Here is a 16,384-nt window from a genome sequence, read left to right as displayed (position 1 = left end):
GTTTATTTGAGTGTGACAGTTATTAAGACTGTAAAAATGCACTTTAATTATGACTGTAAAAAAATGCACTGTTTCCAGAAAAATAAGATTCTTAATGGTATTCCTATTTTGTTCACTTTGGGATTTTTTTGTAGTAATCATGAAAGCATTCTATTTGAAAACATGCTACCTTTGCATGAACATTTATTTTATTCTCATAGTTTGGGTGAAATTATATCCTTCTAAAAGAAAAATTGTGGGGGAAGAAATGATGGGTGTGGAGAGACAATGCTTATTTTGCAACTTTGTAATGTTACTACCCCTTCATACTAAATTCACAGCAACAAAGTATAGATTTAAAGATCCAATGAATAATGATCATTTTTGGAAAAACATATGACCACTTCCCAATCCTCAAATTTAAAAATGCTGCTGAAAATGGTATTTTTCACAAAACCTCTGTTACTGATCCCAGCACGAATAATTGGTTGTTTGTATTTGATAATGATTTTTAACTTTTCAGCTACATACAAATACAATAGCGAAAGCTAGCGCTTTCGCCCTCATGCTAAGGACTTCATCAGCAGACTGATGTGATCTCTACTGTCAGCATTGCTCAATGGAATGGTGAGCGATGTTAACAGATTGTCGCAGATATGCAGCAGGTTGAAACAGTCTCCATCCCTGTTCAGCATGGATTTGTGAGCACAGATGGAGTTCAATTCCTTAACCTCTAATCTTGGCACATCCACAGTGTTTGCCCTGGCCATATTATAACTTGGAACTTGGTAAAAATCCTAGATCAAGGGACAAGCCTGCTTCGAGCAGGGGTTGGTAATCAGTTGTTTGGTTTCTAACGGCACTTACAGCACTTTGTTTGGCTACGTCATGCCAAGGAAATGGGAACTAAGTGACTCTCACAAGGGCACAAAGGCAGCTTACAGGGCTGTATGGGCAGGGACTGAACCCATAACCATCTGATAACAAGTCCAACTCTCTGCTAGCTGACCTCAAATCCTCCCCAGTGCTTTATAAAACCTTGATGACTGGCAAGAAAGATATATATTGATTTAGGTTTCTGTAGGTCAGATCTCAGGGTCAAAGTGATTAAAAATAAAAATGTTTTATGCAAAATAATTTAATTTATATATTTCACATTATGTTTGAATTCATATGTGATCTCTTCCTCAAAATGATAATAAACTTTTCTCACATTATTTCTATTTAAAAAAAAGATTTGTGTATTTGAAAAACTAAATAAAATTTTGGGAGCCATGCCACGTGTTATATCTGAATTTGTGTTACAATGTGTTTTTTAATGACTACAGTTCCCTGAAGTTTTATTGAATTTTGTATTTTTTCATATTATGCAGTAGTTCTCCTTTAAAAAGAAGGTCACATTCAGCAAGTGATTATGTAAATCATAGACCTCTTACCTTTTTAACCCCCATAGATAATTTGATGACCCTTGGCCCAAGCCCACACCTTGTCATCCAGCAGACAAGTCCCTAGTCCAGAGGTCAAGGTCATTAATTGGGGAAAGGTCATGTGCTGTTGCAGCACTCTTGTACTTAGTGGACACATTTCTAATTTTAACTGTTAATCATTTCCACCCAAAATAAACATTTATATTTAAACATTTTTTGAGCAATTTAAGTGATAAGAAGATCCATTGACTTATTGGGTAACAAACTATCTAGTGTGAGGGAAATGTCACTGCTGATGAGTCCAGTATATACTCGTGTTTAAGCTGAGTCCCACTGCAAACAACATAGACCCAGATCTTTTTTCTGTTGGACTGGACTTAATAAAAGCATTAGCAGTACATTTTTTTAAATTCTAAAGCTTTTAGTAATTTCAAAATTAGACTTACACCATATTCAGTGTAATACCTACACTATGTGCCAATAAAATCTATTACTTGGCTATTTATTTGGGTTAATTTGATAAAGTTGGAGCTTATCATAATAAGCACACAACAGTGAAGTTATAAACAATGTGCCTCATGTGTACATACCTGCTTAATTCTTTTGAGCTCTACATTGAGGTGGATCAGTCTCCTGGTGTGGTTCCATTAAGGTCATGCTCCATAGTTTGTAGAATATTTATCTTTCTAACCTGCATATCATCTGCTCAAAGGGAAGTACTGTTTTTTGGTGAAAGATGGCAAAAATAGAGACTTTTTCCTCTTGTAAAATCCAAATTAAAATTTTGTTAGTGTAGCTGTTTTTTTTTTCTGGTTTGGTTTGGTGCCTTACAGTACATTAACACAAGTAGATTATTTAGTACTGAATCATCTGGAGTAAAGTACCTTGACCAAGGTTTCATTTTGTTTTTCTAAGATGGATTTCTCTGTCATTCACATCTATCTTATGAATTAGCATAAATGCTTCAACAATAGCTGAAATTCAGTAATTTTGCTCATATTCTGTTCCGATGAATGAATTTTCCTAGAGTCATATGGAGGTTGAAGTTTCTAAGCCTAATTTGCCTTTCTCCAATCAAACTTTGAAGAAAGTCTGACTAAACTTTTGTAATTTTATTCCTGGTACATGTTTTTGCCTTTGTAAACTGGGAGTTCACTCAGAATGCAGTCTTGCATTCAGACTCATTTGAAGTCAGACTGAGTCACTCAGAATGCAGTCTTGCATTCAGACTCATTTGAAGTCAGACTGAGTCACTCAGAATGCAGTCTTGCATTCAGACTCATTTGAAGTCAGACTGAGTCACTCAGAATGCAGTCTTGCATTCAGACTCATTTGAAGTCAGACTGAGTCACTCAGAATGCAGTCTTGCATTCAGACTCATTTGAAGTCAGACTGAGTCACTCAGAATGCAGTCTTGCATTCAGACTCATTTGAAGTCAGACTGAGTCACTCAGAATGCAGTCTTGCATTCAGACTCATTTGAAGTCAGACTGAGCTAGGTACTAACAGCATACGGTACATACTTACTAAATGCTTAAGTAAAACTGATTCACACAAATATAAGCATTGGTTTTTTTTAAATACATGTAATTTGTGGTCCCATAGGTCAGATGTAGGGACTCGTGGAAAATATAACCAGATACAAAATGCAGAACTCGTCCGTGGAACCAAAGTAAAGCCTAGTACGCTAATTTTTTTTAGATGGATTTAACCAACAAAGGCATATATGATGTCAAGTTCCAGGAAAATACCATATAAACTCACCTATAAGCCATGTACAATTGCAAACAACATAGACAAATGATCAAGTGTCAGATAAAGTGCAAACAGAGCAGGGTTGATCATGTTAGCTCAACTGATTAGTCCTAACAAACTGCATTGATCCAGATCTGTCTGTGTGTTATGCAATGGCAGATCTGGGTCTATTCATTTAGCACCTGGATCCAACTTATAAGCAAGCATATATAGTAATTATATTATAAGGAGATTTTAGCAGCTGCGAACCCATTGCTTAAGGTGATCTTGAGATATGTGCATTTAACATGAAATATTTTTGTGAGTTTCACAAACAATGTGGGATCTAAGCTTCTTGAGACATTTGCCAATATTATGTTGAATATGGTATATGATTATTATCCAGTTTTCACTGTAATTCACTTGAGGGAACAATATTGGAGTTTATGGGTTTTTTTCTATTATAGAAGCAGCCTTCATTCTACCAGAGAATGTATGATGCCTTAGGATTGTTAGTGGAGTTTTTTAATGCCAACGACAAAGGCTTGACCATGCAAGCAATATTGTCTCCCCCGTTCAAGGTGAGATTCGTTTCTGATTATATAATTTTTCTTACAGTGCAGTGTCAAATGATATGCAGTGTTTCTTAATATTTCATGTTGTCACTGACATCAAAGTGTCATGTGTTATGCAGTGTTTCCTAATGTTTCACGGTGTCACTGACATCAAAGTGTCATGTGATATGCAGTGTTTCTTAATGTGTCATGGTGTCACTGACATCAAACTGTCATGCAGCTGAAATTGCATTTATAAAGCTCAAAATTCTAAATTGCGGCTTTTGGGGAAACAATACGAAAAAAGCTTTACAAACCAGTTAACCTGTCACATTGATCTCTGCTTCGCATTGGTCAATATGACTCTTACAATTAATGACACTACATATTCACCTCCTTGAAGGTCTATACTGGTATAGTGTTCCATATAACCTTTGCAGATATCAACTTGACAGTTTTCACAAGGTGACTTCCCTAATAATTGTTAATTCCTCAGCAACTGGGGGTGTCTATTTTCTACTTTCTTGAGAAAGACTGAGCAGATAGTCAGACTTTGTGTAATTGTTAAATCATTTGGTTTGAAAATTTTGTTCATGCTGGCTCTTCTACCAATAGTACAGTTTCCTTAGCAGCCAATTTTCAACTTTTTCTCTAGAATTACTGAGCCAGTTTCAATTAGACTTGATTATAATGCTTCTTAGTACATGATTTATGTAATTTGTTCAGTGTGTATCCCTACAACAGTGTGGTTTCCATAGCAACCATATGAAATATCTTTTTGACATTTTTTAGAATGACTAAGTCAGTTTCAGCTTGGTTGGAATGTTTATTAGAATAGGCTGTATGAAAATTTAGACGGATTTTCTCCTATATATCAGGTGTGGCTTCTTTTGCAACCAAATGAAAAATCTACTTTTGGACTTTTTCTCTGGAATGACACTGTAAATTTTGGTCCAGACTTGGTAGGGATGTTCCTAAGGCAGAGCTGATGTCCATGGTGGCTCCCTAGGCATGGTATAGCTGTCATAGCAACTATATGGAATACCTATTTTCAGCTTCTTCAGTTTCAAACCTGACATAGGAGGAATGTTTGTTTAGAACATGCTGTATCAAAGTTGTATTTGAGGTGGCTCCCTTAGCAGCTGGGTGGAAAACCAATTTTCATTTTCTTGTCCTGAATGGGTGAGCCAGTTTAATAAAACATTTTAGGAATATTTCTTAGGACATGCTTTGTCAAGGTATTGTTTGCAGTGGCTCCCATGGCAGTAATGTGGTTTCCATAGCAGCCATGTGGAAACCTGTTGTTAACTACTTCTCCAGAATGACTGAGCCAGTTTTGATGAATCTTGGTAGGAATATTTGAGGAAATTCTTTACCAAACATTTGTTCATGTTTGTTCCCCTAACTGCTTCTCTAGAATGCCTGAGCCAGTTTCAATCAAACTGTGTCTATTTTTACAGCATAATCTATAATGTGTCAGAGCTTGTTCCATTGTGAGTAGTGTGGGTAACATATTTTCAACAAATTACTCAGAATGTCCCAACCAGTTTTGATCAAACTTTATATGAATATTAATTAGGATGTGATCTGTCAGAGTTGTGTTGGGATGACTCCCCTAGCAGTGGTGTGGCTTCCATAGCAGCTGGGTGAAAAATCTTCAAATGATACTTATATCCTATCAAGTATGGCTAGGTAGTACATATTTTTTATTAAAAGAATCCTATAATGACTTTTTCCCCAACACTGCTATATCCTACCAGACCAGATGTAGTAGGTAGAGTCCTAGCATGAACACCTTTAACATTCATATAAAAGATGCCAGTGCAACATCAAATTCATTTGAAGTTACTCAAAGTAGAAACAAGTACCAGCATGACAAATACCATGTATTTTGCCACAAAACAAGAAATTATGTAAATATGGGTGTGTCTCATTCCAAAATGCATGCCATACTACATGTCTGCCTTTTAGACCAATGTATGACAATTGAGCAATATCAGACCCACTTGTGCCTGTTGTTTAAAATAAAGCTCAATATTCAGATGATTTACTTTCTATCTAAGTAAAAGCCAGGCTCATCAGAAATGAAGTTGCTTCTTGTGCTAAGTAAGTTTGTTGTTTCATGGTATTTTCCAATAAATTTTGGAAGTAATAAGGTCTAGTTAGCATATGGTATGGCCATGTATTGTCAATCAATCAAAAGTTCCTTTTTACCACTTTGGAAGCCATATATTTTATCTGATTTTGATCAGACTTGGAACATAGCTAATATAAATATTTTGGACAAGTTCAGATATGAGCAAGATTAAAGTGTATTAAGGAGGTGATCTTGCATTTGATTGGCTGAGTTTGTTACTACTCTGGAGGCTTGTTACCACATTGGAGTCCATTTTTCTGATCCAATTTTGATCAAACTTGGAATTTATAATTATATTATCAAGATCTTAAACAAATTTGATAATGAGTGAGAATGTGCATAATAATGTAGTTATGTTACATGTGATCGACTGGACTTGTTTTACCCACCAGAGACTGCATTTTTATCATGTTTGTAATGATAGTTGGATAAAAATACAAAATTGTTATGAGCAAGATCTTCACATATTAATGAAACTCAACACAAAAATAGTTCTCAGATCATATGCAATTCTATTTCCCTCTCTCGCTCTCTCTCTCTCCCTCTCTCTCTCTCTCTCACTCTCTCTCTCTCCAATAAGATTTTTTGCTAAAAACCATGACTAAATCTAGAAGATATAAATACATTGTTTGTTTTTTTTTCTCTCACAGTGACGTAGATGATGGGTTTTACTGACTTAGATTAAGCATTTATCTTAGGCTCATGACCACAGATTTTTGCATTCTATATACATATTAGCCTGCTTCAAAGGCTCTTTCTGACAATTGCAATTGAAAGTTGGAATTATTATCTATATTCATTTGTAAACTGACCATATTAACAACTCTACAGACCAAACTTTGGGTTACTCTCAACATATATACTTTTTATGGTACAAATGAATGAGCAGGCAGTAGTATGGTAATGGGGTGCATGCTTTATAAGAGGCCTCAGTTCTAGTGGCTAATCAAGGTACTTAACAATACATGAACCATGCTTATAATGTTCATATTGGCTGTCCAGGATTCCTCAAAACATGCTACTTCCACCAGGTAAAATCTAGCTTCTGTTCGACGTTTCAGCACATTTTATGACATCTAATATTTAAAACAAAATTAATCTCATTCAAGTCAACTTACTGTAGTACCTCTCCTTTGATATTATGGAGAGAAAAAAATTTATATCGCCATTTTATGGCTTTTATGCCCTGTTACATAGGTCAGCATGTCCAAAGTCAAAGGTTGCTTCATATGACTTTATTTTTCACATGATGATTAATGTTTGCAGTGGCAGCAGGAGTCTGCTGAAAGCTTTGCAGAGGTCAGCTGTTTAATCATTGATTACATTCTGGTATTCTTTTGATTTTATGTTATATAGGAGCTGAAAGCCAGACTTAATCTTCACAAATTGGACACCAAATCCCTGATCGAGAAATTTTATGAGGAGAAGCTGGAGGAACAGGTATTCATGTATTTTGCAATTTTGTCTTCTAAGCCACAACTATACTGGAAAGAAGAGGTTCTTTCTGGGCCTTTCATCAGAGAGACATGATATGTACACTTGTTATTTATGTAACACTTCCCCATCCCTGGGTTAGCCAGGTATCATACTTGTTTGGTTAATAAATATTATGCAGTATTACCCAGTTAACCACCTTTACTGTATCAGGTAAAAGAAAAGGACTATTTCTTGAAGTACAGATTAGTACAATGTAGCTTTCTACTTCTACTACTATTACCATATTTACCATATATTTTGGGACACGATAAAATAACTTTTTTCTGTCCCAGAACTTACTGTGAAACTTTTTTATATATTTTGGTCATATGTCCCAAGACTTGAGAAATGAACTAAATTTGTGTTGAATTTTTGCCCCCCTCCCCCACTGCAATAAAATAGATAAAACGCTTATTTTATAATAAAATCAAAGAAATGAACCTTATATTGTTATCATTTATTCCTTTTTTCATTATGACCATTAATGAATGAAATATATCCATGAACTCCGTACATGTAGCATAGGCATCCATACTGTAGCATGTATCAATTTTGTCCGAAAACACAAGAAACATTGTTCATTGACATAAACATTGAGAAACAAATCATGATTGGTTGTACTCAAAAGTTTGAATATGTTATCTGACTGTATCAAATAAGATTGCATACAAGAGGGAAATAATCAACTAGTTGCCTGAAGACAACTGCCATTCAAGGATGACACAGTGTTAGGTGCAAAATAACCAAGACTGAATTATATCTAGGTCAACTATATGACAGTATCCCGCAAATAAAAATCATTATTTGAAAATACCTTGAGTGCAAGTGACACTCTTTTTGCTAGCATGGGTTACAAACAGTAATTTTAAAGCAAGTTATTGTTGTGTATACTATTTTACCTGCAGACATCAATGCTTATTTGTATTAATTATAACTACAGATGACAAGCAAATAGAAGCACGGGTGGTAGATAAACACAATTGGCAGCAATCAGTAAACTCATTGTTTGAACTTACTGATAGGACATCAAAGACAAAGGTTATTTTTGTTAAAAAGCATGCTAACCTCAGAAGCCAATTTTGGATACTTTTAAGCTGATTTGTTTTAAGGATATCAATACAAAGATTATTTTATTACAAAGCTTGCCAAATTCGGAAGCCAACTTTGGATTCTTTTAAGTGTTCAGATTTTGGTTTTCTTGATTTTGGGTGGGAATATAAAAAGTTGGCAGAGCTATGGAAGTTAACTTTGGTTCCTTTTCACCAGTATTCACAGGAATTTTGAAAATTAATTGAAACAATGAAACAATTTTAAAGTGACACAATATAGTGCTTCCTGCCTGGACATCAATGACCGAGTGTCACCAAGAAGATTTGGAGAAAATAAAATTAGTTGATGAATTTGTGAAGGCTTGTAGAGAAGAAGATGATTTTCACCGACAATATGATCATTAACATGGATAAAATTCTAATGTTCTTTGATATCATTCCTGGACAGACTGTCAATATAATGGGGGTTAAAAGTCAGAGAATTAGCATGACTGGTGCAGATTTTTAAAATTCTGACTTTCGTCCTTGCAATTTCATCTTCAGGAGACATGTCTCCAATGATAATTTTTCATCACATGAGAAAGCTAAAAAAAATATTCATGCACCGAAAGAATGGATTGTACATGTGCAGGAGAAGGGTTGTGTTGACGACATGATGCTACAGTGGATTGAAGTTTTATCTCAAGTACACAGTATTATATTTTTTTTAAATAAAATTTCAGTTGAAGTGCATTTTCTGACATGTAATCTTTGAATGATTTCAAAGGTGTCCCACAACATATGACTCGAAAAATCTGTGCCCCAGAACATACATGTTAAATACAGCACTTGGTTGTAATAGTAGTAGTTTACATGTCTTGCCACAATTTAGGTAAAATGTATAAACCTATTTCAGTAAATAGCTATTAGGAAGTCATGAAACACACTATTGCTAATAATTGGGGGGGGGGGGGCGCAGTGTAAACTTAGGGGCTAGACATGTCAGCCTTTACTTCTTTGCATAATGAAGGAAAGTGACAATTCAGCTGATCAGCCTGTACCTAATGTAGACCCTGAGGTTTATTAATGAAACGGAACTTCATAGTAGAATCAGACCTTCCAACTCTTACGATTTTGCCATAAGTCTTACGAAATTTTCCCCTTAAATTACAGACTTACGGCATACAAGCAAAAACTATGGACAAATGATCATCACCGAAAAATCCAGAAAATTTGTTCATCCGTGTTTGATTTTGATCCGGGTTTCATATTAGAAGTAGTGAAATTGGTCAGAGAACAAGACTAACTTTACAGCAGCACGTCAGACACTGCACATATTTATTCATGCCAAGTATCTGCATGATCAAACTGTTGATCATGGAATTATTTTTTTAATGGAGTCCAGCAAGCAATGCATATTTAAGACAAAAGGGTAAATAAGCCTCTTGAAAAGTGTTAATAATCAACACAGAAAAATAATGGAAATAAAAAAAAAAAAATCAACTGCCTTACTGAGACGGACTCATCAGGGTTGGCAGGTCTGTAGACCTACTACTGTATAAGTGAGTTATAGATCTTGTATATCAACTTTGACCAGCAGAAGGATTTATCATTTTATCTACCTTTTTCTGGAGTAAACATTCCATAATTCATTAGTTTTAAATGACATTTTGCACTGGAGAGGAATTTTTTAATGACCTTTTAGCGTAGTTTTCGTTTTTAATAATAAAGATACATTTTCTGTCTATTTTCATTATTTAATATGTCTCAGTCAGGATCTGGTTTTGAGCAATTTAAGAACAGCTTCCAATATTTTGCTATTCTGTGGATCGAGCTTCCACTGCATGTAAATTCTGCAGAAAATATCACAGTATTTAAGAAGAATTATCATGGGTATATTTGTGTTATTAATAGATATTAAAAAGTAAGCAACACCAATAGCTACAAATTATTTATAATTTAATTTTATAAATAACAAAAATATTGAAAACTTTTTATAATAATTATACAAAGGGATGTAATTGAATAATAATTCTTTAAATGAACATATTTTCGGGGAAAAAATATATTTGATTCAACATTTGGATACTGGCAGGCATATATAAACAGTCAGAATCTAAAGTTATTTATAATCTTCATTACTTTAAAAATTCATAATATGTAATAAATAATAAATTATTTGCATTTAAAGGGAAGTAAAACTATTTCTGTTTCTTAATGTATGTTCTACTGTAATAGACTGTAATATAATTTAGTATTTATAATACTAAAGTCCTGTTTAAAAAAGCAGTAATTACTATATTTTGCATTATGTACATTGTTTTACTTTCTTCTTAAGAGGGCCTCAAGGAAGAATAGTCCTTGACTGAATGAGCCATCCTCATTTTAAAAAAATTAGTGTTGTTATTATTATTATTATTATTATTATTGGTGGTGGTGGTGGTGTTGTTTTATAAATATTTTATTATTATTATTACCCAGGATATGTAATTACATGGCATTGAATAACATGTAATTACCCCAAAAGGTCAAGACCCTTAAATTTTCTGGACACCATATTTTAAAAATGGGTAATAATTTTAAATAGTACAAAATGTATATCCAGAATCCAAAGAATCTTTTAAGCAAAAAAGTAAAGGAATGTTTTACCAGTACTGAAATGCGTGTCTGAATAATCAACTGTCAACTTGATTCTTACACTCCTTGTTGAGAAGTACAGTCAGTTATAGCAATGGCGCGTACAAAGCAAACCACAGTTTAGAAGCACTGGATCCCCCCACAGGACTATCTGAACTGTCCACTACGGACTCCGAAGCTCAAAAAGAGTAAGAAGAATCATATTACACAAATTAATTAATCCAAAAGAAAATAATCAACAAACAAATGGAAAACAACATGGAAAAACGTGACATCGAAAACAGAATGCGAGAAACACGAGGCAATATGGCGACGAGAAAAGAAATCAAATACCTGGAGAAATTCTTCAAGCTGGAAAGAATAGTGATGCATGACAAAAGCTACCTACAATGTAAATACAGGGAAGGAACGCAAGAAATAGACATGAGGCACATACAAAGGGAAAACATACCTTGTCTAACCACAGTAATGATAGCCATGAAAATAGCCCATCCAGAATGTATGGAGAGAGTATACTCCATAAACCCTAATGGATACAAAGGCTACATAATAAGACCAAAAGGGAAAAAACCAATCTTACCATATGGGGAAATACATATTGGGAAAGAAAGAGTGACAATAAAGGAACCAGAACCATTGCTAAGAGAGATAAAAAAACGATCAGGAGAATTACATGTTACAGACATCCCGCTGGAAATTCCAATAGAAGAAATAGTTAAGCGCTTTGAGGAAAAATTCAGTATCCCGGTTATCTCAGCAAGGAATAGAACAATAGAAACAACATCGATTTTAGATGGAACACGGATATTAGAAATAGAAAGCAGTAACTTGAAGAAAGTAAAGAGAGCCTTTTACATATTCGGATTCTTAGCAAAGACGTGGTACAAAGGATGCATTTTTGACAGAACATGCAATAGATGTGGGAATACAGGTCACACACCATTCAAATGTCCCCAGAACGCGGAAAATATAGGACCAACAATGACATCTACAAAAACAATCAGCAGACAAATAGGAAATATGCAGCCACAACAACAACAACAACAAAGAACACAAGATGAGCAGCAGCAACAACAACAGCAGCAGTTACAAGAACAGGGAAAACAAATACAAGAACAGGAAATACCGAAACAAGCAGCAGAAAAGATAGAACAAATACAACAACAAAGAGATGAGCAGCAGCAACAACAACAACAACAGCAGTTACAAGAACAAGGACAACAAAAACAAAAACAAGAACAGGAAATACAGAAACAAGTAGGAGAAAAGCAAAGGATAGAACAAACACAACAACAACAACAACAAGAGAGAGAAACTATACTACAGAAAGAAATTGAAAACAATAAAAAAGGGCCAAAAGTCCTACTGCAGCAACCCAAACAGACAAGAGGAAATGAACAACAACGGTAACAACAACAAACAAAGCAACAACAGGTGATGGAAAATAGACAAGAAGAACAACAAAAGGAAATAAAATCACAACAGCAACAAGAAAACTTAGAACTACAAGGGTCAACAACAACGACAACAATACCAACAGATCAGCCTCCAGAAAACGAATCACAGGGATGTAAACAACAACAACATCAAATACAAATGCAAATACAAGAAAGTCAACAAGAAAATAACAAGCTAATCCAACAAGATATTGAACCTGGGCAACAACTAGAAAGCATACTACACCCAAAGCAAACAAAACGAAGTCTACAAGAAAAAGAAGGGATACCAGTACAGCCATTATTACAAGAAAATGACTCAGAAGTTACAGCTTTCAAATTACAACAGATTCAGAAAACACAAACACCTAGATTATTAGAAACACCCCAAACAAACAGGATACCGCAGCAAAATTCAAATGAAGATCCAGAATTGTCACAACGAATGGAAACAAGCCTAGATTTAAGGAAAGCACTTCGAAATAAGACAAAAATGAAAAGACAAGAAAGGAGAAAAAGTCAAAAAGAGACAGAAGAAAAACCTATGTTCAGCTACGATGAATACATTGAAAGAAAGTATGGAATTTAAAAAAAAAAATAAAATAAAATAAAAAAAAAAAAAATAAAAAAAAAAAAAACTTTTAAAAAAATTATACTTTAAAAAAAAAAGCAATAACACAATAGCTAAACATACAGAATACCAAACATAACATGTAGGGCAGGAGGGCCTCCCTAACTGGTCTGTGAAGATCAAAAAGGAGAGTGAACCCTCCAAAAAAAAAAAAAAAAAGAATAATCAACTGTCAAGCCGTGAAGCAGCTTGGACTGCCCTAATTATCACATGGATTAATTGAGGGTGTTGTCAGTATGCAGCACTATGAAATGTATAGTGATCAAGCAGGTCCTTAAATAACGCAGGCATGATCTTTCTAAAGGTAAGGATAAAGAAAATTACCATTCATCTCAAGACTATGGGTGGAATTAATTAATGAATCACTTACAATAACTGTAAAATCAATGGTCAGCAACACTACATCAAGCTGATATATGACTGAAGATGTTTACTTTTTACCACTCTGAAGAGTGTATAAAGGGAGAAAAAGCTGTTATGAACATCAAATCTACCACAAAATGTTTTTAAAACTTTATTTAGAAATTGTTAACAGATTATTCTGTATTCCCATAAACCAGATGGTCACCATGTCTGAGAAGGGTTTCACATGTTCTTTTGACTTGCTTTTATTCAGTGACAGATTTTTTTTGTTAAACTAAGTTTGGATGTTGTCACTTTACACCTATAATAGCATTGCATATAATGGTACTATGCAGTATAGACTTGCATATAATGGTACTATGCAGTATAGACTTGCATATAATGGTACTATACAGTGTAGACTTGCATATAATGGTACTATGCAGTATAGACTTGCATATAATGGTACTATGCAGCATAGACTATCTTTCAGATTTTCCATTGTAAAACAATATGAATAGATGTTTATTACTTAAGTGATATATTCTGTTGTCAAGAACAGTTCATTACATATGAAACAATATTGGTATAAAATGATATCATGGTCTTATAAAGATTGTTACTTATATCTAGCAGCGGTGCTTGCACATGGTGAACATAACATTACAAAACAAAAATGGACGCTTGAAATGCAGTCAGACTTCTTTAGCTTTAAAAGAAAACACTGAAACATTGTCATAGAAGTGTTCTTTATTTGCAGGCAAAGATAATGCAACCTAGTTCATCTACCTAAACCAATTCCAACCAGCACTGAATTTACTTAGTCATCAATACACAATCCTATGGTCTTAAGATATCTGTCTGAGAGCTTCATTGGCCTAAATTTTGTCAGAGCTTGGAGCATTCTCTAGTATATTGATCTATTTTTATAAAGGTTAATGTGATGGGTTGATTTATAACATTTCATCATGCTGGTTTTTTTAATCCTCTTTTGATAGAAAAACTGTACAAGTACAGAATTTGGTATCCTGAACATCAGAACATGGTACAGAAGCGATACAAGTACACTTTTGGTAGAAGGTAAGTCTAGATGTTTTTTTTTTCTTTCTCACCTGGCTTAATACCTATGCCCACGATTCCAGACAGTACAATTTAAACATCTGACTCAGTTTCAAAATTCTGGTGTCTGCTTGGTTAGTGATTTGTCTAGAGCAAATCAGTTGTCTGAAATTTGAAGTGCAGGAAGAGAAGATTTCTGAAATGCCAAGAAAGGTATCCCCTGTCTGACTCTTCTTGTAACTTTTAGGTATTACTTGACAGTTCTTTTTTGTGAATTTTCATCCAACAATGACCTATTGCAGAAAAATGTGAATATTTTTACTTTAAAGATAACAAACAAAATTAATGTTTTTTTGTAGAAAGCATGCTTGTAAGATTTTGACTGAGATATTCAAGCAAGTTCCTTATGCAAATGGTGGCTGCAGTAGTACCAAACCAACACTACCACCAACCCCTCTTTTTTTTACAGACTTACGTAAATATGTAAGCCAAGTCAGCAGTTCCTTAGCAACCCAAGTTGTGCATTTGATCTCCAATTCTAGTGTAACTGTGACACTCTGAGATAGTCACCAAACAAACCAACCCATTTTCAATCATAAGTAAATGTAAACCACATTACAACATAAGCTTCTGTGTGAATTTATAAATGCTTGGCTTATGATAATTAGGTTCATGCATTCTACCTTAAAAATTAGGGAGTGTCAAAATACGAAACTATCCAGTGAGACCTTAACAAAATAGATATTCATTATGACAAGGCGATAGTGATATTGATGGCAAAATGTGAGACTTCCTGAAGTACTGACATATTAACTCCAGATCAATATAGCGATAATATTCTGATGTTTTTATGACTTGTATAATATGCTGCACAGAATGCTGAAGACCGATGTTTGGTCAAGTGCCAAGGCCAAGATTATAGGTCATGGAAAATTCTTGTTGTCTGTACACTGATGCTGAAAACAGCAGTTTATGTACTTTTCTATTCCAGTAAATTGGAAATGGATTTACATGGATGGAAGGTTGTATCTCAGATCTATAATATATGACTGATTTGTATAGTTTGCCAATATTGTTGCACTTGAAATTAAAGGACATTATATTTCAGTGGCAATGTATGCTACATCACTGAGGCCAAAATAGATAAATAGATAATGTCTTTCCTATTGCACTGGTTTTAAAATTAGGGTAGGTATTTTTTTTTTCTTCATCAACATTATATATTATAATGTGATATATATATATATATATATATATATATATATATATATATATATATATATATATATATATATATAAAATCTTCTAAAGGCTTTAGGTGATGGGCAAAACTGATTTAATTAGATGCACAAATCAGTTTGAGGATTTTTTTAAATCCTGTGTAAAAATATACTATGGTCAGCAACAAAAAAAAGGGATGGTTGGCTGACAAATAATTTGATCAGGTGGGCCTGATAGTGATATTCTATTTATTAATGTTATGTTTAGTGTTATTTTACATTTGTCTTGCCTGGTAGTTAATTGAGCTCGAGCATTTTGCAGTCTCCATTATTGATCAGACACCACTTGAAAAGAAGGATTGTATGGGGGGGGGGGGCTTGAAAACTAATAGAAGCACATGAGGTAGTGATGTCATTACCACCCAAGAGAAAACTTGGATGTTCAGGCTATTGTCCAGTGGAATTACAGAAATTCAGAAAATGTCTATATTTGTAGTATTGGTACCTAGTGAGCGCACGTTACGAACATGAAAGGTTTTTGCAAATCAGTTAGTTCACAGATTTTTGTCACAAAAAGCTTTTTTTTCTAGAGATGTTTTGATGAAACTTGGAATTTTGGTTAAGATTTTTGGTGAGTTCGTTTTTGTTCAGCATCTGTAGATGTAATCTCGTGTCTAAGATGTTGAAGATGCTATCACCATTTATTAATTTCTGAACAGAGATT

At 34.2% G+C, this 16,384-nt stretch overlaps 1 protein-coding gene across 1 annotated transcript in view; it reads left to right on the top strand.

Moving 5' to 3' along the window:
* The window catches only part of LOC149803139 (BAI1-associated protein 3-like), a 349,073-nt gene that overhangs the window by 273,074 nt on the left and 59,615 nt on the right, over positions 1-16,384 (top strand). The window contains exons 24-26 of the mRNA XM_089953890.1: positions 3,608-3,721; positions 7,188-7,271; positions 14,380-14,461. Of these exons, the coding sequence (XP_089810016.1) occupies positions 3,608-3,721; positions 7,188-7,271; positions 14,380-14,461 (280 nt within the window). The remainder of the gene's footprint in view (positions 1-3,607; positions 3,722-7,187; positions 7,272-14,379; positions 14,462-16,384) is intronic.

This window comes from Sinohyriopsis cumingii, chromosome 3 (assembly GCF_028554795.1).
Source record: "Sinohyriopsis cumingii isolate HCF-2022 chromosome 3, ASM2855479v2, whole genome shotgun sequence".
Taxonomy (NCBI): domain Eukaryota; kingdom Metazoa; phylum Mollusca; class Bivalvia; order Unionida; family Unionidae; genus Sinohyriopsis; species Sinohyriopsis cumingii.
This window is presented reverse-complemented; position numbering and strand designations above follow the sequence as displayed.